Raw genomic sequence first — 27,240 nt, 5'->3', positions numbered from 1 at the left:
TTAAATGTGCCTTTGCTTATTTCCTTCTTTCTGCTCACATTAGTATGTGAGGCCCATGAGGGAAGAGTTCTTGTTTATTGTTCATAGTCATTGTGCATTCCTGGTTCCTCTTCTAGAGTAGGCCTTCTATGAGTCTGAATAAATAAACGAGAGCAGCTGAAATGACTAAGGAAGAACCTCTGAAAAGTGGTTTTAGAGTTGAGGCCTCAACGAGAGAAACAAGTGAATGTTTTCATGAGTAAGAGTATAAATGTATGAATGTCATATCCTAGAATCAATTAACCTCCAAGAGCCAAAAATTCTCCTATGGTCTTTGGCCCTAGCACCTTGAATGTATGGCATGGTACCATTTATCTCCTGTTACCTGCTTGTTTGACTGTTGCCTATTATTCTGAGCTGAGAAGATGCCTGTCTATGACTAAAAGCAGATATGATAGTGAACTTCATGTGGCAATTTGATTGGGTCACAGGACAGCTAAATAACAGGATATAGTCATTTTGTTCTTCGAAAATGTCTTTAGGTGGAGTTAATATTTGAGGAGAGCACATTCCTAGTGGAGGTGAACCTCGTCCCAACAATTAAAGACTTGAACAAAACAGAAAAAGCTAAATTTTCTCCCCAGCTAAGGAGGAATTTCTCCCATGTGACTGCCTTCAAGGGAGGATGTCAGTTTTGTCCTGCCTTTATACCTAACCCAAATGTGGCATCTTTCAGATCTATAGCCTGCCAGCCTTCAGGCTGGATCACTCTATCAGATCCTTTGTCTCCTAGAACCGGGACTCTAAAAAGATTCATCCAGTCCATCTCTAGCTTGCTTACTCAGACAGATCTTAGGACTTGTTTGTTTCTTAAAAGACACAGTCCAACCTTTCTAGGTGCCTTTTCCTTTTATAGGAGATGACGATCCATTTTTGTGGCAACATTCTTTTCTTCTTCCTTCTCTGAATATTCTCACAGGAGAGAGAGAGAGAGAGAGAGAGAGAGAGAGAGAGAGAGAGAGAGAGAGAGAGAGATGGTTCTTTTCTTCCATCACATGAATCCAGAGATAGAGCTCAGATGTTTGCTCCATCTCTCCTTCCCTCCCTCCCTCTTCCCCCTCCCCCCTCCTCCCGAGTTCTATTTTAGGCTGTCAATGAGACTTCAACTCCTAGATTAAATGTAAAATTACCATCAATAGTTTGGTTATTGATATGGGATTCCTAATAGTATATACATGTGATATAGTAGAAAATTAAATAACGAGGAGTCTACACTATTGGTGCTTTATTTCTGCACTCACAATAAACCCTTTTCATGAGTCTTCAAAAATATGTAAATAGAGAGAGAAAACACACAGGGTAAAAAAAAAGTTAAGCTTTTAATGTAAACAAAATACTTGCCTCAAATCAAAACCTTGGATGCCCAGCATTATAAACATCTGCTGTGTTTATATACATAAAACATAATCTTGTTTTGCTCTTTTGGAAGTTCTGTAGCAGCCCAGTGCAAGGTTGAAGAGACAAATTTTACTACAAACACACACACAGAGTAAATGTCACATGAATTACCAGTATTCAGAGTCACTCTCATTTTCTTTCATGACAAGTTCTAAGAACTTCATTCTTATCTTTCATATGGGTCAACCATGGGCAAACAAGACAGAGAGGGGTCACCAGAAACATGAGCTGGAAGTCTTAACAGAATTTCTCCAGCTGTGCCATGTTCTGGCACTTGTCATCCAAATTGCTCTTCTACTAAACAAATTTAGTTTCCTCCAGGCAATTCAAGATAAATGAGCTCATACTGTCTATATGATGACTGTCTATATGGAGAGTAAAGACTTTCTAAGAGCTCTGACTTGGAGGACAGGAAACAGAAAGGTGAAAGAAGCAAAGAAGGCAAGCAGATAGGATGTGTTCAGAGGGAGAACTTAAGTGTCAAGGCTCATGGGTTGTGATCAGAGGAAGAACTTTAGTGCAGAGGCTCATGGGATGTGTTCAGAGGGAGAACTTTAGTGCTGAGGTTCATGGGTTGTGCTCAGAGAAAGAACTTTAGTGCAGAGGCTCATGGGGTGTGCTTACAGGGAGAACTTTAGTGCAGAGGCTCAGGGTACTTTCATATCCACTTTCAAATCTAATGTCATAGATACAAAAGGAAGTGCACCACTCTGCATCATGTTCATCTTAGTAAATGACTGAATTTATCAAATGTGAAAGTGCCAGAAATACCTTTCCCTCCTCATTTGAATTTTTATGTGTGATTCTATTTAATGTGTATGATATTCAGTTTGGTTTTAGTTAAGAAGGGAAAAAATACAGCAGAGAAATTCAATGTACTTCTGACAGCATGACCAATGTGCTTTCTCCATCTCACCTGGAATGAGACTCAGTAACAGGGCAAGTGGAAGAGTGATTTCATTAACCATGTCTTGATTCTGGGTCTTACATATCTGCAGATCTGTTTATTCCTCCTTGGATATTGGGGAACTGCCAGCCTGGTCAAAGAGCAGTGAAGACAGCAAACCAAAGATGTGATAGGGCCAATGTTTGGAAGGGGAAATGTCACACACACACACACACACACACACACACACACACACACAAACAAATACCAAGAAGATGCTGCCTGTGCCTCTGTATTGCAGATTGGAAAATAACAGCAAATATTGCTTGTTAGCTGCTATTCACCACAGGAAACTGAATGAAGAAGACAGAAGAGGAGACAGAAGGAGGGGGATGGAACAGATGAACAAGAGAGAAACAAGTCAACATTTTCTTTAAAGTCCACTTTCCAAAGAAAAAGGATTTAGGCACTAGAAGCATCTTCAGACTGATCCTGTGTAGTAATTGGAATTGTTAGAAAGTTTGTTTTTCTCTTTGCTATGACTTGACCCTGTAGCCTCCAAAATGCAGGTATTGAAACTTAATGGTCAATGTTTATTAAAAGATGACCAGATCTCAATGAAGGGAGCTTAGGGGTTTGTAAAAGAGACGCCAGGCACCATCCTACCAGAGACCCATTCGTCTTCCACCATGTGAAGATATAGCATTTCTCCTCTCAGATAGATCTAGCAACGATACTCCATCTCAACAGACACTAAACCTGCTGTCTCCTTGATCTTAAACATCCAGAATTCCAAAACTTTAAAAAAAAAGCCTTTTGATTATAAACTGTCCATTCTATAGTGTTCTAAGACAGTCACACAAATAGCATAAGACATCCCAGCCTGGTCTTCTCAATTGGATCACATTGTGACCTCTATTGTAACCATTACTGAAACAAACTACACAAAGAACCTTCTCTGTATTAAGGTTTGTTTGCTTTTCTTTTCATTTGCAGAAAAGTTGGATAAAAACTTCCTTAAGTTAGAAAATGGGTCATTAAACAACTTTTTCTCCCAATGTCTCCTGACATGATTTTGATCTAGCTGCTCAAACCCAAATGGATGCAAAGTTCTCTGATTCTGATGGATCATGTAAATGTTCAATTGGGATGATATTCACAAAGCATACAATATTTAAAAGCTGGCATAAGTGTTAGTGCTTTTCTCTCTACTTCTTTGAAATATTTCTCAAATTTATAGCAGCAAAATCCAGATCAGTACAGGTTAATATTTAGGCATGTATCCGTAAACTTGAATTTTCTACAGGGAATAATTCTAATTGAAGGTAAAATAGTGTAATGTCATAATACCTCTTGGGGTATTTATGAGCATCGGAATGCCTTTAGAAGAGTTTGTGGATGAGCGGGCTTTTCAATGTGCCATGGTGTTATGAAGACAAGCAGTGCTAAGCAGCTTGAGGAATGTAAACAATGAAGAACCTTCCTCACAGCTTCTTTCCGTTAAAAGGCAGACATGACATTTTGCAAGCCTTGCCTCCTGGGAGATTAAAACGCTAGTGCCCGCGGAAGGCCAGACAGCTAATATATAGGCTCTTTCCCTCCTGGGAAAAAGAAAACACAAAGTCCACAGAAATCAGACCTTTGTATAAGCTGAGATTTCATTTCTGATGATAGTTCAGGCTACAGTCCATTTTGCTAAAGTCCTATCGAAATGACCCAACACAACTGTTACGAAGCATTTTAGAATGCACATTGCATATTCTAATATTCTCTCAGGGGAGGATAGAGAGATTAAATCAATGCATATCCAAATAAATTGACATGGAATTATAGGAAAATAAGTATTATTTGGCAGAGATTTACCCATGAGACTTTCTAGAAAAGAAAAATGTCATCAAGAAGGAAAGCACATATCCTTGGTCTGACCTTCACAAGCTGAGCAACCTTCAGCCCCAAGTTCTGGCTCTGTAAGATAAAATGGTGGTCTGGCTTTTCTCTAAAGCACTCAAAAGGAGTAAAAATGGGAGAAAGGTTCTTCTGAAATGTCATGCAGCAAAGCCTGTGGAGATGGCCTGGAAATAATCTGGAAGTAACAGGGAAGGATAAGAGGGAAGGTGTTACCAGCTCACATTTGTGGTTCCACAAGAGGACAGTAGCAACATCTGATGCACCTCACAGAAACAAACTTTTAAAATCCATTCTGATGTCCTTTCCATCATTCTCTCAATCACATTGGGCAGCAAAGAGTGAAATACAGATATTGATATTTTTTATATTATTTAGTCACTTTGTAAAATGTCTTTAAAAGTTCTTTCTTATTCTAAATAACTGTTGATTTATACCCAAAGTTGTATCTGAAATGCAACATTCTTCTAGTTGGGCTGTCACACTATCTAAAAGCATCTACCTCTATAAAACTTAGGTCCACTCTCAGCCTGAGCTATATAAGACACTTAAAAATGCTTACTGAAACACCGAATGGGTAACTAAAGTTGGAATATATTAAAAATTAAGTTCACCAAGATGTCAAATGTTTACTGAAGAGAAGCACATATGGGCACAGGCATCCATGGAGCTATTGATAGGAGTGTTGAATTGCTGTGAACAAATGCCATGACCAAGGCAGCTCTTGTAAGGACAACATTTAATTTGGGCTGGTAAACAGGTTCAAAGGTTCAGTCAGTTATCATCAAGGCAGGAGCATGACAGTGTCCAAGAAGATGTGGGGGTGGAGTTGCTGCAAGTTCTACCTCTTGTTCCAAAGGCAGCTAGAAGACTGGCTTCTAGGGAGGTAGAATGAAGATTTTGTTTGTTTGTTTTTTGTTTTGGATTTTGTCGAGACAGGGTTTCTCTGTGTAGCCATGACTGTCCTGGAACTCACTCTGTAGACCAGGCTGGCCTCGAACTCAGAAATCCACCTGCCTCTGCCTCCCAAGTGCTGGGATTAAAGGCGTGCGCCACCACTGCCTGGTCTTAGAATGAAGATTTTTTTTATCAGATATTTTCTTCATTTACATTTCAAATGCTATCCCAAAAGTTCCCTATATCCTCCTTCTGCCCTGCTCCCCTACCAACTCACTCCCACTTCTTGGCCCTGGCATTCCCCTGTACTGGGAGATATAAAGTTTGCAATACCAAGGGACCTCTCTTCCCAATGATGGCAGAAGAGGTCATCTTCTGCTACATATGCAGCTAGAAACACGAGACTGGGGGTACTGATTAGTTCATATTGATGTTCCATCTATAGGGTTGCAGACCCCTTCAGCTTCTTGGGTACTTTCTCTAGCTCCTCAATTGGGGGCCCTGTGTTCCATCCTATAGATGACTGTAGATGACTGTGAGCATCCACTTCTGTATTTGCCAGGCACTGGCATAGCCTCACAGGAGACAGCTATATCAGAGTCCTTTCAGCAAAATCATGCTGGCATATACAATAGTGTCTGTGTTTGGTAGCTGATTATGGGATGGACCCCTGGGTGGGGCACTCTCTGTATGGTTCATCCTTTCATCTTAGCTCCAAACTTTGTCTCTGCAACTACTTCCATGGGTAATTTATTCCCTATTCTAAGGAGGAATGAAGTATCCATGCATTGGTCTTCCTTTCCAGAGTGGTTGTACCAGCTTGCAATCCCACCAGCAATGGAGGAGTGTTCCTCTTTTTCCACATCCTTGCCAGCATCTGCTGTCACCTGAATTTTTGATCCTAGCCATTCTGACTGGTGTGAGGTGGAATCTCAGGGTTGTTTTTTGTATTTCCCTGATGATTAGGATGTTGAACATTTTTTCAAGTGCTTCTCAGCCTTTCAGTATTCCTCAGTTGAGAATTCTTTGTTTAGCTCTGTACCCCATTTTTAATGGAGTTATTTGAATTTCTGGAGTTCAGGTAGAATGCAGATCTTAAAGCCCACCCCCACAATGACACACTTCCTCCTACAAGGCCACATCTACTCCAAAAGGCCACCCCTCCTAATAGTGCCACTCACTGGGTCAAGCTTATTCAAACCATCACAGAAAACAAATTGTCAATCTGAAAAGGAAACAGATAAATAAACATATAAGTTGTGAAGATAGAGAATAAATGAAAATATAATGTTACTGTTTGTCTACCAGCAATATAAATGCGATTATAATCCACCAATCATGATGACATTAAATAAGCCAAGGTTTTTCTTCCTTCTTCCTTGTCTTCCTCATTCATTTTATTTTCCTCTCCCTTCTAGAATACATTCATTTTCTTTCTTCTTTCATTCACTAACTACAGGCAATAAATAGTGAATAAAACTATCAGACAATACTATTGTAATATATTTAACATTAACTATGTAGGCAAGGCTCAGTCTATAAAGTATTTGCATGAGGATCTGAGTAAAGTTCCCTGCCCATGATAATCCAAGTACTGGAAGCATAGATGACTAAATACCTTATGTTTGAAGGTCAGCCAACTTAGTTTATATTGAAAATTCTGGACAGGTAAAAGAGCCTATCTCAAAACATGAATTAAACAGCCTCTGAGGACCAGTAGCTGACATTGTGCTCTGGCTACTACACCCCTGCACATACATGGGCGTCCTACCCCAGTACACAAGCAAGAATACACACAAAATAAAATAAAACATACTATGTACCAGGCAATACCATTATCCTATTTAGCCAACACAAAACTCTGTGTCATTTTGTAGATGAAACTGAGGCACATGGAGATTCAGTATTTGGTAAGAGTAAACATCTGGCAAATGACTTAACACACTCCCAGGCACTCTGACACAAAAACTCAGGACCCACAGTGCACTCCCTGACTCTCTAAAATGAAATGGGTAGGATATCTGTCAAACCACATGAAGCAGTAACCTGAGTGCAAAGATTAAAGACAGTTTGTAAATGACAAAGACAAGAATTACTTTCCCAAAGCCACAGAGTAAGAGAAAGAAGAGGGTGAGAAGGAAAAACTGTAGCATTCTGTGTAGGTTTTGTCTGGCTTTCCCCCATGGGAGCACATTGGCCTCTACCTGCATAGGTGATGAGAATTAGCACTGGAATTGATTACTGAGCATCTGTTATGGGTCTCAGAGTGCATTAAACAAAAACAAAGTGAGGGAGGAAAAGTGCCTGTAATCAAGGGTCTCCCAGTTGTATTGTGTTCAGAGTGGCTTTTCCTTGTTTTGCACCAGCAGATACATATGCCCACCCTACTCCATAGCAACCATATTTCTAAACAGTTTAAATCAAGCTTAGTAGATAATTATCCTAAGGTCACAGTGAAAAACCAAACCATCAGGACATCAAAAGATCAAGACTATCTAAATGTGAATTATGCAGCATAATTTTTTTCACAAAAATGGAGTAGTAAGCTTTATTTTTGCTCTCTGAGAATAGTTGGCTTTCAAAATAGATCTCTTAAGATGTTTCACCTCTGCTCAGAGTGTTTTAAGCTGGCTCCTGATTAAAAACATTCATGTGAAATCTCATCAAGATGCTTTCTTAAGAAAAAGAATGTTTTATAAATTGTAATGACTTTAATCAGCACCCTGTTGGAAGCTATTTAACTGTGTGATGTAGCCCAACAAGGGCTTCAGTTTTGTCATTTATCGACTCTGTATTAATTGAGTATCATTCTATAGATGGATTTATATAGCTTTTCACATCTTTCTTGCCAATTGGTATAGCATTCTCCATTTCTCTGACACTTCATAATCATCGCCTGGATTCATTTGGCTCTCTCCATAGCTAAATGTTTTATCAAATCTTAGTCAAGTTACCCTAATTGCTTCTTTTCCTCTTCTGTTTTTCTTCATTCAGGCTATCAATATAGAACAGCAGTGGCTCTCAACTTTTCTAATGCTGCAAAGCTTTAATGCTGTTCTTTATGCTGTGGTGACCCCTCCAAAATAAAATTATTTTGTTGCTACTTCATAATTGAAATTTTGTCAGTTATGAATTGTAATATAAATACCTGATATGCAGTGGTTGAGAATCACTGCAGTGTACAAAGGCCATGTGGCACAAACATTAGCATGTCATATTTATGAAGCCAAGTTTCTCAGTATCTCAGTACCTCAGTGAGTTCTTACCCTGGGTGATCATAAAGTTATCAGAGCAATATAATGGATAGCCTTTTGCATTGTTAGCTGATTAAAACTTATAGTCTGTTCTAACATCTAGTGCAATGGAGAAAAAAACTAGGAAAAACGTGTTTGGTGACAAAAGTATAAGTTTGTCTCAATAGAGTCACATCCTGAATTTAATGTTACTTGGGCTAACATAAAACTTACTTTACATTTTTAAGATCACATGCAAAGAAAGCAGAAGGCAGTAGTCTCAAGGTGCACTGCATGGCAAGGAAGGCAGCTTTGAATGTTAAATTGCTCTGAATGATCCAAAACAGGGACAAGAGAGAATGCTGAGCTGCTGCAATGTTTTCCTTACAGAATGTAAAGACCAGATTAAGGGGGCTCTTTTACAGTTATCTAAATCTCAAAATGTCTAAAAGGTCAAAATGGTTATGTTTCACCCTAAAGTCTAAAGCACTCAACTCTCTAAGACAGGCATCCTTAGAACAAAGACTAAACTCAACTACATAGAGCCACTAGCACGTAAGATCAATGAGGGAAATAGGAGAAAAAGAGAGTACTGACATTAGGCACTGTGGGAACAGACCTTATCAGAAAGGACTTAGGTGGGGGTGAATTTGTTTGGCTAAAGTTTTCCTACAGCGTATGGTAGATATGTCACCAAATCTGGCTTTACTTTAGAATCTACAAACTCCAATTGTTATATAATAAATGACTTTTAAAAAAATTATTAACTGAGTATAGGCTGGTATCATATAATTTTAGTTTGGATTTGAATTGTTCATATCATCTTGCTATCCTACCCCAATCATTTAGGACCTCTTTTATTCTTCACTGTTAGGACACCCTAACTCTCCTTCTCCAAGGAGGCAAAGCACACATGCATGTTAACATTTATAAAGCTGTAGTTTTCTAGAGGGCTTGTGAAATCACTTGCTGGACTTCCACCCTAGGCCTTTCAATTTATTGAATCTCAGGTGGAGTCTAAAGGTTTATATTTCAGCAAGGTTGTAGGGGCTCATACCGTCCCAGGAACTGGAAAGTGGGTGGACGCACAATCATTTCCTCTGCAATAAACTGAAAACTCTCCAATATGACACACTGGATTCTTCAAATCTTTTTGCTCTGCTCACCCCAAAATTGTATTGCTCTGATCCCTGAGTAGACTTGGCTCCAACTAAATTTGTCCACCTGTATATCATCCCAATACATTATGACTCCAATTTTTTGCCTCCATCTTACATAGAATGTCTTTATACCTTTTGTAGATTATACCCCAAGGGCACACTTTCAGTGAAGTGGGGCCAAGATTCCTGTTATCTCCTCTAGGATCCTACAGTATTAACTCCTCAGACTGATGAAATAATGAACAAAGAATTCAGTTCAAGAAGATATAAGTTTGAATCTACTTATTCATAAGCTGTGTAACTTGGTATGCCCTTTATCTATTCTGAATTTCTTAAGTATAAATATTAGTTTTTACTTCTATTATGTTCCATAAAGAATTAATTAAAACAATTTAAACCATAGCTCAGTAGTGTCATAAAATTCAGTTTGTGGTCATTGTCTTCCTCCATACATTTGCCTAACCATGCATTTCACACTACATATAAAATCCATTTGACTGATCATCTGAGTCTATTTGCCTGCCTAGATAGAATATTTCTGAAGGAACAACAGTATAATGATGACTAGGGCTTAGAAGGTAGTGCTTTCACTAAAATGCTTGCTTGTCAGTATGTCAATCTGATCTCCATAGTTTACATTATGACAAAACAAAAAACCCACAACATCATCAACAACAACAACAACAAAAGCAAGCATGAAGGCACATGCTTATGATCCCAAGAGTGGGAGGAAAAGACAAATGGGTTCCTGAAGCTCCATGGCCAGCCAGACCAAACAATTTGAAAAGTCCCAGGTCAATGAAAGACTCTGATCATCAAAAATTGTAGATTCACATTGAAAATGTAAATAAAGAAAATATCTAACAAGAATATATATTTAAAAAGACAAACAACAAACAAACAAGCAAACGAAAAGTGTAGATGCTGCCTACCTGAAGAAAAATAGTGCTAAAGGTACAACACTGGAGGCTATCTTCTAACATCCAGACACACACACACAGAGAAAGAGAGAGACAGACAGACAGACAGACAGACAGACAGAGACAGAGAGACAGAGAGAGAGGAGAGACAGAGATAGAGAGACAAAAAGAGATTTCTAACTCATTCTTTTCACAATTAGGGCCTTTGAAATTTCTATGCTAAATTTCAGAAGTAATCTAAAACAAATAGCTCCACAATGCTGTTTTGTTATATAGAACTTCTTTATTAGTAACTATAGTTATGATTTAAATATTTTTCATTACAAAAATAAGTGCTATTTAACATTCAGAAAAACAAAGAATCTCATGATCACAAGAGTGAATGAAAGGTCAGATCATTACAAAAGCATCAGTAAAATGAGCGGTCTTCTTTTTGCTCTAAGTTTGAAAACAGAAGCTCTAATACACTGAAACTTACAGAAGAGAAAGTGGGGAAGAGCATAAACATATGGGCACAGGGGAAAAAATCCTGAACAGAACACCAATGACTTGTGCTGTAAGAACAAGAATCGACAAATGGGACTTCATAAAAATGCAAAGCTTCTGTAAGGCAAAGGACACTATCAAGAAGACAAAAAGGCCAACAACAGATTGGGAAAAGATATTCACCAATTCTACATCCTATAGAGAGCTAATATTCAATATATACAAAGAACTCAAGAAGTGAGACCCCAGAAGAAAAAAATACCCTATTAAACATGGGGTACAGAGCTAAACAAAGAATTCTCAACTGAGAAATTCTGAATGGCTGAGAAGCACCTAAAAAATGCTCAACATCCTTAGTCATCAGGGAAATGCAAACAAACAAACAAGCAAACAAAAAATCAAAACAACCCTGAGATTCTACCTCACACCAGTCAGAATGGCTAAGATCAAAAACTCAGATGACAGCTGATGTTGACAACGTTGTGGAGAAAGAGGAGGATTCCTCCATTGCTGGTGGGATTGCAAGCTGGTACAACCACTCTGGAAATCAGTTTGGCGGTTTCTCAGAAAATTGGACATAGTACTACTTGAGGACCCAGCAATACTATTCCTGGGCATATACCCAGAAGATGGTCCAACATGCTCCACTATGTTCATAGAAGCTTTATTTATAATAGCCAGAAGCTGGGAAGAACCCAGATATCCCTCAACAGAAGAATGGGTACAGAAAATGTGGTATGTTTACACAATGGAGTACTACTCAGCTATTAAAAACAATGAATTTATGAAATTCTTAGACAAATGAATGGATCTGGAGGATATCATCCCGAGTGAGGTAACCCAATCACAAAAGAACACACATGATATGCACTCATTGATAAGTGGATATTAGCCCAGAAGCCCAGAAGCTTGGAATACCCAAGATACAATTCACAGACCACATGAAACTCAATGGGAAGGAAGAATGGATACTTCTATCCATCTTACAAGGGGAGAACAAAACACCCCTGGAAGGAGTTACAGAGACAAAGTGTGGAGTAGACACTGAAGAAATGACCATCTAGAGACTGACTCACATGGGGATCCATCCCATTTACAACCACCAAACCCAGACACTGTTGTGCTTGCTGACAGGAGACTGATAGACCTCTCTCCTGAGAGGCTCTGCCACTGCCTCACAAATACAGAGGTGGATGTTCACAGCCATCCACTGAATTGAGTGTTGGATCCCCAGTGAAGGAGCTAGAGAAAAGACTTAAGGAGCTAAAGGGGTTTGCAGCCCCATAGGAGAAACAACAATATGAACTAGCCAGTACCCCCAGAGCTCCCAGGGACTAAACCACCAGCCAAAGAGCACACATGGTGAGACTCATTGAAATGTAAATAAATAAAATATCCAATAAAAAAATAACAAAAGAGTCTGGAGGTGATACTGTCAGAAAGCAATGGGCTGTCTGCTGAGGACATCACATAATCATATTTCTCCAAAATTGGGTCTTGGTATGAATGTTTATACAAAATACTGTTCAGAGTTATCCAATGAAACAGTCCTGTGAGGACTCCTTAATAATGAAGGCAAACAGCAATTGGATGCAATGCATATCCTGTTCTCTGGTATTGTTAGCTTCTGTTAACATTACTATGAAGAATTTATGTAGCATGGCCAGTGAACAGTAGGAAATGGGTCAATTGGTTTGTCATCATCACTGTTATGATTTACTCTACAATCTCAATAGGGTTCATTTCTTAAACAGACATTTCCAGAATCCTACTATACATCAAATGTTATGGTGGATATTACAAATAGATTTTCTACATCCCCCCCTCCACCCGGGTATGTGTGTATTCAGACATTGGGCAAACTGAAAAGGTTTTTTTGTTTTGATATGTTTTTGATTCCACCAAATTCATTTTCCTTGGAAATAAAGATAAACTGAATTTATCAGCTTCCATGTATTGGCATACCAGACAAGAGAAATTGAGTGAAGGTGATATGCTATTTCTGGACCTGGATAAGACTAACCCTGGGAAAACCTTCTTGTGGGTTATAAGCATTCTATCAACTTCTTGTTCATCTCCATGCAGAAGACTCAGGACTCAGAGGTACAGACCTATAAGATGGAAAGAAGTAACTGTCTCCTGTTAACAGGTTTGTGAGTAATACAAAAACTTCCATTTCATTAAGTGACTGTTGTGTAAATGTGCTTCTTAGCAGTAGTCTATGCTATCGAAGCACACGCCAAAACTGCCGCGGGCACATTAGATACAGAGGGTACCTGATGTACTGGCTAGTTTTGTGTCAACTTGACACAGCTGGAGTTATCACAGAGAAAGGAGCGTCAATTGAGGAAATGCCTCAATGAGATCCAACTGTAAGGCATTTTCTCAATTAGTGATCAAGGGGGAAAGGCCCCTTGTGGGTGGGACCATCTCTGGGCTGGTAGTCTTGGGTTCTATAAGAGAGCAGGCTGAGCAAGCCAGGGGAAGCAAGCCAGTTAGGAACATCCCTCCATGGCCTCTGCATCAGCTCCTGCTTCCTGACCTGCTTGGGTTCCAGTCCTGCAACCTTTGGTGATGAACAGCAGTAAGTGTAAGCCAAATAAACACTTTCCTCCCCAACTTGCTTCTTGGTCATAATGTTTGTGCAGGAATAGAAACCCTGACTAAGACACCTGACTATGAAGATCACCTGACTATGACTGAGAATAAAAAAATATTCTCAAAAAAAAAAAAAGGCTTAAGACAGACAATGAAGGGCAGAGCATGACAGTGAGACAGCGAATGGAGGGAGCAGAGAAAAGATGCAATGTTAGGAAACTATGCATAGTTCTAAAGAGTTGCTGGGGAATGTGGCTGTTCTACTTGCATTTTCTGGAATGCTTGACATAGGGCAGAAGCCTTGCTGACTACTGGAAATAAGGCCAAGGAAAAAGAAAAGTCTAACTAAGGACTGTGTGATGGGCAGGGCAGACTTCAAGAAGAATCAATAGTTAGGTGGATACGTGCACCTTTAACTTATGGCAGAACATTTATAGAGCTGATAGAAAATGCTTAGGTAGAACATTTTAATCTGTGGCCAAAGAAATAGAGAGAAAAAGTGAGGAAGAGGAAGAAGAAAGGACAAAGGGAGAGAAAGGAGTAGCAGGAGGAGAGATACATAGGAAATGGAGGGACATTAGGGAGATGGGAGACATAGGGGGGGGGAAGGGACAAGAAGAGGAAGGGACATGAGGGAGAAGAGTACATAGGGAGAGGTGTACCTGAAATAATGTTCTAAAATTCTAGAGTATTGGAGAAATTGGTCACTCTTTGTGGCTTTAGTGAGTTTCTTCCTAGTACTCACAAAAGCCACATAAAGTGATATGTGGTGAATGAAGGATGAAGAAATACAGATAGAAATATAAAATATGCTGAACAGAAATTAGGTTTTTGAAACAAACTATGAGGGAACAAAGGAATTTCATTTTATCTTGATTTTTACTTTTGAGGATAAAAGAAGTAAATATGCTAGCTCTCTGAATATTATCTCTAAATATTCAGTTATTTTTCCTATGGAGAAATGATGAAATGATGCCCCATTTGCATGGTCCTTCAGGTTGGTGTCATGGCATGTGCAAAGGTTCTCAAAGACAAAGTATGTCATGGCTAGCAATGTCTTTACATCCATATATATTGCCAAAAGTGTTATAGCATTACAAGGTCAGTGGGATGTTGACTATAAAAGTCCATGAAAACTTATGATTTAGACACATGAAGAAAAGATATTTTTACACAGTAAAAGTTGCTGACCCTGAGCTTTAAAGGCTAATATCCTGAAGGCCCATGCTGAAATATTCTCACTCCAGACTGCAGCCTAAGTCTCCAGATGTCTTTATTATGCTGAGAGAGAAATCAAAACAAAAATCAAACAAATAAAAGACATGCCAATGAGCCCTGGTGTGCATTAAGTCATCTGGGAATATATTAGTCTTATGAGTTTCAGTTTTTTAATAAAGATTCATGACTAGGTTCCAGTTTCATACAGCAACAGACTCATTTCATAATTTATGCCTCATGACAAGTGAAATCATGGTGAATGACCACAGACTGCTGAGTTTGTTATTCCAAGTAGCTGAGGTGTTCTGGGAAGTAAGCTAGCCCCATTTGGATTTCTCTCCTGGGAAGACTGACCATCCAAAGGATATGATTCAATCATTATTTCAAAAGTCTTGTACCCATTAAAGACTTTACAAAGAACAGTATTTTTAGCTTTGTGATACTGGTGTAACTAGAACTTCATTCACAAAACTCCCAGCGGGCAACTTTTTGTTGTACTATCCTGCTCCCCAGGGAGGACATCTTATCTCTGTAAAATAAAAATTCTTCATCCTCCTCTGTGTACTTCTGTATAACTGTTTTCTGATTGTGAACCCCAGGTGATGAGAACTAATTAAGGTCAACCAGCGATGTCCCCACAGCTCCAAATAGCAGTTTTGAAGAATACAGTTGTCCAGTAAGATCTCATTCTATGACAGAAGAGACACTCCCATCATGTCACCCACTATGTTTTTGTTTGACTTCTGTAGCAACATGGAAAACAGCCTGGCCTCCTCTGCAGTCATTAAGAATTTTGGATGAAGCACAGACATTAACTCAGCTCTCCCTCCAACACAGTATGTTAATTATAGAAAGAATGTTATGGGATCATTTTTAGTGTGAAATATCTTTGAGAGGAATTCATAAGTAATGCTTGGAATCCTAAAAAGGCCAAAGAAAATATTACAATGAAAATACCAAATGTGGGATGGGAGGAGATTCCATGAACTATCAGTATTTTCATTTGGATGGTTTGCTTTTATTTCATAATGTCTTCCTGTTCGTGGAAAACTAATTTTTGAAGGTGTTTAAAACAAACATCACAACTCACCTGTAGATGGAAAAGGAAGCTACTGATTGGATGAGGGATGCCACAGCTCCCACCTTGGCAGCTTCCACAGCTCCCTGCACCCGGTACTGCACAGTCTTCTCATAGCCAGTGTAAGGCTGGTTATAAACAATGATCTTCCCTCTTGCTTCTGATGCTCTTCTTTGAAGTTCATCAAAAGAGGCTACCACCAGCACTTCTGCTGTGATGCCTAGAAGTAAAAGTTAAGCAAATTAAATTAGGATTTCCCAACAGTCAGGCGGAATTGGCATACAAAAGGTTACACATATTCTGTTGGCTACATCTGGCATACTGAGTGGAGAAGATTGAAGTTTGAGAGCTAGTTACCATGGCAGCAAGACTGCAAGTTAGACATCTGCCTTAGAAGGAAACAACGCATTCAAAATAATATAACTCAAGGTTTTTCAGCTCATTCCATCAGCTGGCATTAAGTCACAAATTGATTGAAAAGATACTTTTCCTTGGATTTCATCAGAGAACAATTATTATTTTTAAAATTGCATTTCCTAAGTCTTAGCATTAATGACAAACATATTTATCCCTTCCTAAAGTTATTTTGGTATGTCAATAAATACTCTCAACTTCAGCAGAGGGCAGCAGCTTAGGAAGAATGTGTTTAGAAGACAATGTCTTTCATGAACCCAACTTTTAGCCAACAACATGCCTTCTCCTTAGAACAATGAAAGTCAGTTTGTTTTCTTCTTTGGATAAAAACACTCCAAAAGGTTGTGGAAACTTCCTGTGCATCACAACTTAAAATAACTCATCACCGAAAATCACACTAACATCCTTTCAAAAAAAAAAAAAAAACCCAAAAAACAAAAACAAAAAACAAAAAACTTGGAGCATATATAAATGACCTAAAATCTGTTTGTTCTGGTTAGATGTGCTCACTTACTCATACCTCTTTCCCACATTACCATACTTTTCTGATTAAAGGAAAAGAGTTCTGTCTTCAAGAAATCAGGCAAACTGATGTACAAATACATATATGTACATATATATATATATATATATATATATATATGGATATATATGGATATGTACACACATATACACATATGCACACATACATATATGCATGCATACATATACATTCATACGTATACATTCACATACAAATACACAAGTGTGCATATACTCATATGTGCCCTTATATACACAAACACACACACACACACACACACACACATAGACTTACACACATATATAATACACATTCACATACATACTCACACACTAACACACATACATATACATATATTCAGACATAAACACACACATGTACTCATTGAGAGGAAAGATGCAGTACTAAATCTAAGAAAAGACATCTGTTCTGGTTATGCTTTATGTATATGCTGTGAATTGATTTGAAGGCCTTGCCCATGCTAGCCAAGCATTCAAATGCTAAACTATATTCACAGTTCCTAACATCTGCTACCCTATGATTTTAGCCATGCCGTCATTAAATATATCAGTAATTTGAAGTAATGTGTATATATGTTATATTTTCTTAATATCCTAAACTTGAAGAATTAGGGTGTTATTTTTTCTTTTTGGAGGGATTGTTTTATTTTGAAAGTTTAAAAGATGCCTATATAGTGGTAGTTGTTACTTAGAAAATCCTTTAGGACAGCATTTTCAACAATTGGTGCTGGCACAACTGGTTGTTATCGTGTAGAAGAATGCGAATCGATCCATACTTATCTCCTTGTACTAAGGTCAAATCTAAGTGGATCAAGGAACTTCACATAAAACCAGAGACACTGAAACTTATAGAGGAGAAAGTGGGGAAAAGCCTTGAAGATATGGGCACAGGGGAAAAATTCCTGAACAGAACAGCAATGGCTTGTGCTGTAAGATTGAGAATTGACAAATGGGACCTAATGAAACTCCAAAGTTTCTGCAAGGCAAAAGACACCGTCAATAAGACAAAAAGACCACCAACAGATTGGGAAAGGATCTTTACCTATCCTAAATCAGATAGGGGACTAATATCCAACATATATAAAGAACTCAAGAAGGTGGACTTCAGAAAATCAAATAACCCCATTAAAAAATGGGGCTCAGAACTGAACAAAGAATTCTCACCTGAGGAATACCGAATGGCAGAGAAGCACCTGAAAAAATGTTCAACATCCTTAATCATCAGGGAAATGCAAATCAAAACAACCCTGAGATTCCACCTCACACCAGTCAGAATGGCTAAGATCAAAAATTCAGGTGACAGCAGATGCTGGCGTGGATGTGGAGAAAGAGGAACACTCCTCCATTGTTGGTGGGAGTGCAGGCTTGTACAACCACTCTGGAAATCAGTCTGGCAGTTCCTCAGAAAACTGGACATAGTACTACGTGAGGATCCAGCAATACCTCTCCTGGGCATATATCCAGAAGATGCCCCAACTGGTAAGAAGGACACATGCTCCACTATGTTCATAGCAGCCTTATTTATAATAACCAGAAGCTGGAAAGAACCTAGATGCCCCTCAACAGAGGAATGGATACAGAAAATGTGGTACATCTACACAATGGAGTACTACTCAGCTATTAAAAAGAATGAATTTATGAAATTCCTAGCCAAATGGATGGACCTGGAGGGCATCATCCTGAGTGAGATAACACATTCACAAAGGAACTCACACAATATGTACTCACTGATAAGTGGATATTAGCCCCAAACCTAGGATACCCAAGATATAAGATATAATTTGCTAAACACATGAAACTCAAGAGGAATGAAGACTGAAGTGTGGACACTATGCCCCTCCTTAGATTTGGGAACAAAACACCCATGGAAGGAGTTACAGAGACAAAGTTTGGAGCTGAGATGAAAGGATGGACCATGTAGAGACTGCCATATCCAGGGATCCACCCCATAATCAGCATCCAAATGCTGACACCATTGCATACACTAGCAAGATTTTATTGAAAGGACCCAGATGTAGCTGTCTCTTGTGAGACTATGCCGGGGCCTAGCAAACACAGAAGTGGATGCTCACAGTCAGCTAATGGATGGATCATAGGGCTCCCAATGGAGGAGCTAGAGAAAGTAGCCAAGGAGCTAAAGGGATCTGCAACCCTATAGGTGGAACAACATTATGAACTAACCAGTACCCCGGAGCTCTTGACTCTAGCTGCATATATATCAAAAGATGGCCTAGTCGGCCATCACTGGAAAGAGAGGCCCATTGGACTTGCAAACTTTATATGCCCCAGTACAGGGGAACACCAGGGCCAAAAAGGGGGAGTGGGTGGGCAGGGGAGTGGGGGTGGGTGGATATGGGGGACTTTTGGTATAGCATTGGAAATGTAAATGAGTTAAATATCTAATAAAAAATGGAAAAAAGAAAAAGAAAATCCTTTAGGATAGTACTCACATACTAGAAAATTCTTAATTTCAATATCGATTCCAAGAAAAAAATCCCTCTGGGGTTACAAATGTATAAGTATTTCTTCAGTTACAAGTTATAACTTAATTTACAATCTAAAATAAATAATACATAATTATAAAAAGGAAGGGAACCACCTGCTTTCCACATAATGAATAAGTATTGAAAATCTAAATGAAGAATCAGGCAGACAAATTCTGAGATTCTGACTCCAAAGTTACCTTGATATTTGACTGGTGTCAGTGTGAGCATCATACAAACATTTGGCTGATGGCCTTTCCTAATTAAATGTTCAGTGGTGCTTTCAGTTCCCACCTGTGCCAGCCTGGAGCAGAGCCTGGGTGCTGGACCCAATCTCACACAGCCCACACCCAAGTTGGAGCTCCACTCCGCAGGATCACAGGATCACAGGATCACAGGATCACAGGATCACAGGATCACAGGATCACAGGATCACAGGATCACAGGATCATAGGAAGGACAGGCTCCAATCAGATATAGGAAGTCTAGATAACACCAGAGATAACCAGATCTTGAGAGGCAAGCATATGCACATAATCAAAAGAAACCAATTTGACTTGGCAACATCAGAATCCAGTTCTCCCACCACAGCAATCCCTGGATACCCTCAACACACCCTTAAAACAAGATTCAGATCTAACTCTCATTTCATGAAGATGATATAGGACTTTAAGAAGGACATAAATAACTCCCTTAAAGAAATACAAGAGAACACAACCAAACAGGTGAAGGAATTGAATAAAACTGTCTAGGATCTAAAAATGGAAATAGAATCATTAATGAAAACTCAAAGGGAAACAGCTCTGGAGATGGAAAACCTAGGAAAAAGAACAGGAGTCACAGATGCAAGCATCACCAACAGAAAACAAGAGATGGAAGAGAGAATCTCAGTGGCAGAAGATACAGTAGAAGGCATCAACACAGCATTTAAGGAAAACACAAAAAGCAAAAACCTTCTATCTCAAAACATTCAAGTAATGCAGGACACAATGAAAAGACTGAACCTGAGAATAATAGGTATAGAAGAGAGTGAAGACCCCAACTCAAAGAGGAAGAAAACAACAAAATTATAGAAGAAAACTTTCCTAACCTAAAGAAAGAAAATGCCCCCAAACACACAAGAAGCCCTACAGAACACCAAACAAATAGGACCAGAAAAGAAATTCCTCTTGTTATATAATAATTAAAACACCAAATGCACAGAACAAAAAAGAATAGTGAAAGTAGTAAGGGAAAATATCAAGTAACATATAAAAGCAGACCTATCAGAATTATGCCAGACTTCTTAACAGAGTCTATAAAAGCCAGAAGATCCTGGACAGATGTCACACAGACCCTCAGAGAACAAAAATGCCAGCTTGGCCTACTATGCCTGGCAAAACTCACAATTACTATATATGGGGATCTAACTGGTCCCTAATATCTCCCAACATCAATGAACTCAATTCCTCAATAAAACTGCCTAGACTAACAGACTGGATACGTAAACAGGATCCAGCATGTTGCTGCAAACAGGAAACACACCTCAGAGTTAAAACAGAACTCAAACTAAAATGATGGGAAATATTTTTCCAAGCAAATGGTCACAAGAAACAGGCTGAAGTAGCCATCCAAATATCCAACAAAATAGACATTCAACCAAAAGTTTAAAAAATAAAAAATAAAAAGATGGGGAAGGACATTACTTACTTACTCATCAAGGGAAAAAAGTACACCAGGATGAACCCTCAATTTTGAAAATCTATGCCCAAAATAAAAGGAAACCCACATCTGTTAAAGAAATGTTACTTTCTCTAGTTCCTCCTCTAAAGGTATCTGCAACCCTATAGGTGGAACAACAATATGAACTAACCAGCAACCCCCTGGAGCTCATGTCTCTAGCTACATATGTATCAGAAGATGGCATAGTCTGCCATCAGTGGAAAGAGAGGCCCATTGGTCGTGCAAACTTTATATGCCTCAGTACAGGGGAACGTCAGGGCCAAGAAGTGGGAGTGGCTGGGTAGGGGAGGGTGTGGGGGACTTTTGGGATAGCACTGGAAATGTAAATGAAATAAATACCTAATAAAAAAAGAAATGTTACTAAAGCTCAAAACACACATTGAGCCTTACACACTAATAATAGGAGATTTCAATACCCCACTCTTACCAATGGACAGATCATGGAAACAGAAATCTAACAGAGACACAATGAAACTAAGAGAAGTTATGAACCAAATGTACTTAACAGATATCTACAGACCATTTCATCCTATAACAAAAGAATATACATTCTTCTCAGCACCTCATGGTACCTTTTTCAAAATCAACCATACACTTACACACAAAACAGACCTCAACAGATATAAGAATATTTCATTAATTCCATGTATTCTATTAGACAACTACAGACTAAGGCTGGTCTTCAATACCAACAAAACCAACAGAAAGCTCACATAAACATGAAAGATGAACAATGCCCTATGCAACAATAATTAGTCAAGGAAGAAAATAAAAGAAAGAAATTAAAGACATTTTAGAATTCAGTGAAAATGAAGGCATAACATATCCAAGCTTGTGGGACACAAGGAAAGCAGTGCTAAGAGGAAAACTCATAGCTCTGAGTGCCTCCATAAACATATGGAGAGATCATACACTAGCAGCTTAACAGCTCATCTGAAAACTCTAGAACAAAAAGAAGCAAAATATACCCAAAGGGAGTAGATAGCAGGAAGTATTCAAACTCAGGATTGAAGTCAACCAAGTAGAAGCAAAAAGATCTATACAAAGAATGAACAAAATCAGGAGCTGTTTCTATGAGAAAATCAACAAGATAAACAAACCCTTACCAGACTGTCCATACGGCACAGAGACAGTATCCAGATTAACAAAATCAGGGATGAAAATGAAGGTATAACAACAGAAACTGAGGAAATTCAAAATTCAAAAAATAATCAGATCCTACTACAAAAGCCTATACTCAACAAACCTGGAAAACCTGGATGAAATGGATGATTTTCCAGACAGATACCAAGTACCAAAATTAAATCAGGATCAGATAAACCATATAAACAGCCCCCATAACACCCAAAGAAACAGAAGCAGTCATTAAACGTCTTCCAATTAAAAAAAAAAAAAAGCCCAAGGCCAGATGGTTTTTCAGTGCAGAATTCTATCAGACCTTCAAAGAAGATCTGATACCAATACTTCTCAAACTATTGCATAAAATAGAAACAGAAGGAACACTACCCAATTGTTTCTATGAAGCCATAGTTACACTGAAACCTAGACCACAAAAAGACCCAAAAAAGAAAGAGATCTTCAGACCAAATACCCCTTATGAATATCGATACAAAAATACTCAATAAAATTATTGCAAACCAAATAAAAGAACACATCAAAATTATCAGCCACTATGATCACGTAGGCTTCATTCCAGGGATGCAGAAGTGGTTCAATATAGGAAAGTCCATCAATGTAATACACTATAAAAACAAAACCACAGGAAAAAAAAAACAATATGATCATCCCATTAGAAGAGGAAAAAGTCTTTGACAAAATACAACACCCACTCATGTTAAAAGTATTGGAGAGACCAGGAATTCAAGGTGCATACTTAAATATAATAAAAGGAATATACAACAAACCAATAGCCAACATCAAACTAAATGGGGAGAAACTCAAGCAATCCCATTAAAATCAGGGACTAGAAAAGCTGTCTACACTCTCCCTACTTAATCAATATAGTAGTCAGAATTATAGCCAGAGCAATTAGAAAACAAAAAGAGATCAAAGAGATACAAATCAGAAGGAAGTCAAGATAACTATATTTGGAGAAGATATGATGGTATATACAGGTGACCCTAAAATAGTCTACCAGAGAGCTACTACAGCTGATAAAAACTTCAGCAAAGTGGCTAGATTTAAAATTAACTCAAACAAATCAGTAAGTACCCTTCCTTCACTCAAAGGATAAAGGGGCTAAGAAAGAAATTAGGGAACCAACACCTTCAACAATAGTCACAAATAATATAAAATATCTAGGTGTGACTTTAACCAAGCAAGTGAAAGATCTGTATTACAAGAACTTCAAAATCCCTGAAGGAAGACATCAAAGAAGACCTCAGAAGTTGGAAAGATCTCCCATGCTCATGGATTGGCAGGATTGATATACTAAAAATGGCTATCTTACCAAAAGCAATCTACAAATTTAATTCAGTCCCCATCAAAATTCCATTTCAATTCTTCATAGAGTTAGAGCAATTCTCAAATTCATTTGAAATAACAAAAATCTAGAATAGCAAAAAATTTCTCAACAATTAAAAAAAAAAAACTTCTAGGAAAATGACTATCCCTGACCTCAAGCTGTGTTACAGAGTAATAGTGACAAAAACTGAAATAGTATTGATACACAGACAGGCAGATAGATCAATGGAATAGAACTGAAGACCCAGAAATGAACCCACACACCTATGGTCACTTGATCTTTGACAAAGAAGCTAAAACCACCCATTGGAAAAACACAGCATTTTGAACATATGGTGTTGGTTCAACTGGCAGTCAACATGTAGAAGAATGAAAATTGATCCATTGCTATCTCCTTGCACAAAGCTCAAGTCCAAGTGAATCAAGGACATATAAAACCAGAGATGCTGAATCTAATAGAAGAGAAAGTGGGAAAGACTCTCAAACACATTGGAACAGGGGAAGACTTCCTTAACAGAATACCAATGGCTTATGCTTCAAGAGCAACAATCAACAACTGGGACCTTATAAAACTGAAAGTCTTCTTTAAAGCAAAGGTCACTATTAATAGGAGAAAATGTCAACCCACAGATTTGGAAATGATCTTTGCCAACCCTACATCTGATAAATGGTTAATATCCAAAATATACAAGGAACTCAAGAAGGTATACTCCAGAGAACCAAATAACCCTATTAAAAAGTGGAGTTACAGAGCTAAATAGAGAATTCTCAACCTAGGAATCTTGAATGGCTGAGAAACACTTAAAGAAATGTTCAACATTCTTAGTCATCAGGGAAATGCAAAGTAAAACGACTCAGAGCTCTCACCTCATACCAGTTAGAAAGGCTAAGATCAAAAACGCAGGTGACAGGATGTGTTGGCAAAAATGTGGATAAAGAACAACATTCCTCCATTGGTAGTGGGACTGTAAGCTAGTAAAACCACTTTGGAAATCAGTCTGGTGGTTCCTCAGAAAATTGGACATAGTACTACCGGAAGATCCAGCAATACCACACCTGGCCATACACACAAAATATACTCCATCATATAACAAGGACACATGCTCCACTATGTTCATAGCAATCTTATGTATAATAGTCAGAAACTGGAAACAATCCAGATGTTCCTCAACAGAAGAATGGATACAAAAATATGTGGCACATATACACAATGGAGTACTATGCAATGACTTCATGAAATTCACAGGCAAATGGATGGAACTGGAAAATATCATCCTAGGTGAGCTAACCCAGATGCACATGGTATGTACTCACTAATAAATGGATACTAGCCAAAAAGCTCACAATGTCCTTGATACCACCTACAGACCATAGGGAGCAAAGAAGAAGGAAGACCAGAGGACGGATGCTTCAGTCCTACATTGAAGGGGGACCAAGATGATTGGGAGAGGTGGAAGGAGAGGGGGACAAGGAAGGGAGGAAGGAGGGAAAGGAAATAAGGGTGGCAGTATCAGAAACTGGAGGAGAGAGGTACAGAGGGTCAGGAAATCAAATAAAAATAGGTAGCAGGGTGGGGTGGGGTGAGGAACTGGGGATAGCCACTGGAAGGTCTGGGTCCCAGACACCAGAGATACGTGAGGCTTCCAGGATGCAATGGGATTGACTTTAGATGTAATTCGCAGAGAATGGGGAAATTGAACCTATGGAAACTACCTTCAGTGGATAGGCATGGCCCTAGGTCAAGGGATGGGACAACCAACCAATTTAAAGATTTTTAACCCAGAAATGTTTCTGTCCAAAGGAAGAACAGGGACAAAAAATGGAACAGAGACTGAAGGAGGGGTCAACTAGGAATGTCCCAACCTGGGATCCATCCAGTCTGCAGACTCCAAACCCAACACTGTTGCCATTGTGAAGAGGCACTTGCAGGTAGTGTGGTAGTTTCTTGGGAGATCCGGCCATCAACTGACCAATGCAGATGAGGAAGCTTGGAGCCAACCATCAGACTAAACTCAGGGAACCTGGTAGGGGAGCTGGCAGGAGGACAGGAGGAGCAGAGGGGATTGAAACCCCAATGGAGGAACAACATAGGCTGGACTGACTACCCAGTTCTTCCAAAGTCTAGACCACGAATACTGGAGTGTATCTGGCAGGATCCATGGTTCCAGATACATATGTAGCAGAAGAGGGCCTTGCCTGACAACAATGGGAGGGGAGGCCCTTGGTCCAGGGGATGTGTGATAACACAGAGTAGGGTGATATCAGAGTTGTGGGACTGAGAGTATAGGTGGGTGGGGGAAGCATTCTCATACAGACATAGGTGAGGGAGGACAGCAGATGTAGAATGGGGAATTGGTGGAGGGTAACTGGGAAGTGGGATATTATTTGAGATGTAAATGAATAGAATTATTAATTAAAAAAATTAAAAATCACAAAAATAAATAAAAAAGATTCAATGGTTAAATCCAACATGATATACAAACAATGGGACAATTTTGGCACCTGGATTAAAACTACTAGAAATAAAGCTAAATTTCTACAAATTTTTTTTCAATTTTTATTAGATATTTTCTTCAATTACACTTCAAATGCTATCCTGAAAGTCCCCTTTACCCACCCCCAGCCCTGATCTCCTACCCACCCACTCCCACTTCTTGGCCTGAATGGGGGCATATAAAGTTTGCAAGACCAAGGGGCCTCTCTTCCCAAGGATGGCCGACTAGGACATCCTCTGCTACATATGCACCTAGAGACACGAGCTCTGGGGGTACTGGTTAGTTCATATTGTTGCTCCACCTATAGGGTTGCATACCCCTTCAGCTCCTTGGGTACACTCTCTAGCTCCTCCATTGAGGGCCCTGTGTTCGATCTAATAGATTGTGGTGAGCATCCACTTCTGTATTCGTCAGGCAATGTCATAGCCTCACAAGAGACAGGATCCTTTCAGCAAAATCTTGCTGGCATGTTCAATAGTGTCTGTGTTTGGCGGTTGATTATGGGATGGATCACCCGGTGGGGTATTCTCTGGATGATCCATCCATTTTTCTGAGCACCAAACTTTGTCTCGGTAACTTCTTCCATGGGTATTTTGATCCCTATTCTAAGGAGAAATTAACAAATTAGTCTTTCTTCTTGATTTTCTGATATTTTGCAAATTGTATCATGGGTATTCTAAGTTTCTGGGCTAATATCCATTTATAAGTGAGTACATATCAAGTGACTTCTGTTGGAATTGGGTTACCTCACTCAGGATGATATCCTCCAGATACATCCATTTGCCTAAGAATTTCATAAATTCATTGTTTTTAATAGCTGAGTAGTACTCCATTGTGTAAACATACCACATTTTCTGTATTAATTCCTCTGTTGAGGGACATCTGGGTTCTTTCCAGCTTCTGGCTATTATAAATAAGGCTGCTATGAACATAGTGGCACATGGGTCCTTCTTACCAGTTGGAACATCTCTGGGTATATGCCCAGGAGAGGTATTGCTGGATCTTCCAGTAGTACTATGTCCAATTTTCTGAGGAACAGCCAGACTGATTTCCAGAGTGGTTGTACCAGCTTACAATCCCACCAGCAATGGAGGAGTGTTCCTCTTTCTCCACATCCTCGCCAGCACGTGCTGTCACCTGAATTTTTGATCTTAGCCATTCTGTACTGGTGTGAGGTGGAATCTGAGGGTTGTTTTGATTTGCATTTCCCTGATGATTAAGGATGTTGAACATTTTTTCAAGTGCTTCTTGGCCCTTTGGCATTCTTCAGTTGGGAATTCTTTTTTTTAGCTCTGTACTTCA

General features: G+C 39.0%; 1 protein-coding gene across 2 annotated transcripts in view; it reads right to left on the bottom strand.

The window, feature by feature from the left end:
* Nucleotides 1-27,240, bottom strand: part of Cpq (carboxypeptidase Q) — a 511,424-nt gene that overhangs the window by 328,589 nt on the left and 155,595 nt on the right. For both annotated transcript variants that reach the window (NM_018755.2, NM_176073.4), the window contains one exon: nt 15,831-16,038. In NM_018755.2, the coding sequence (NP_061225.2) occupies nt 15,831-16,038 (208 nt within the window). The remainder of the gene's footprint in view (nt 1-15,830; nt 16,039-27,240) is intronic.

The sequence above is a fragment of the Mus musculus genome, chromosome 15 (assembly GCF_000001635.26).
Source record: "Mus musculus strain C57BL/6J chromosome 15, GRCm38.p6 C57BL/6J".
Taxonomy (NCBI): domain Eukaryota; kingdom Metazoa; phylum Chordata; class Mammalia; order Rodentia; family Muridae; genus Mus; species Mus musculus.
Note: the sequence above shows the minus strand (reverse complement) of the source record. Positions and strands in the feature narration are given on the sequence as shown.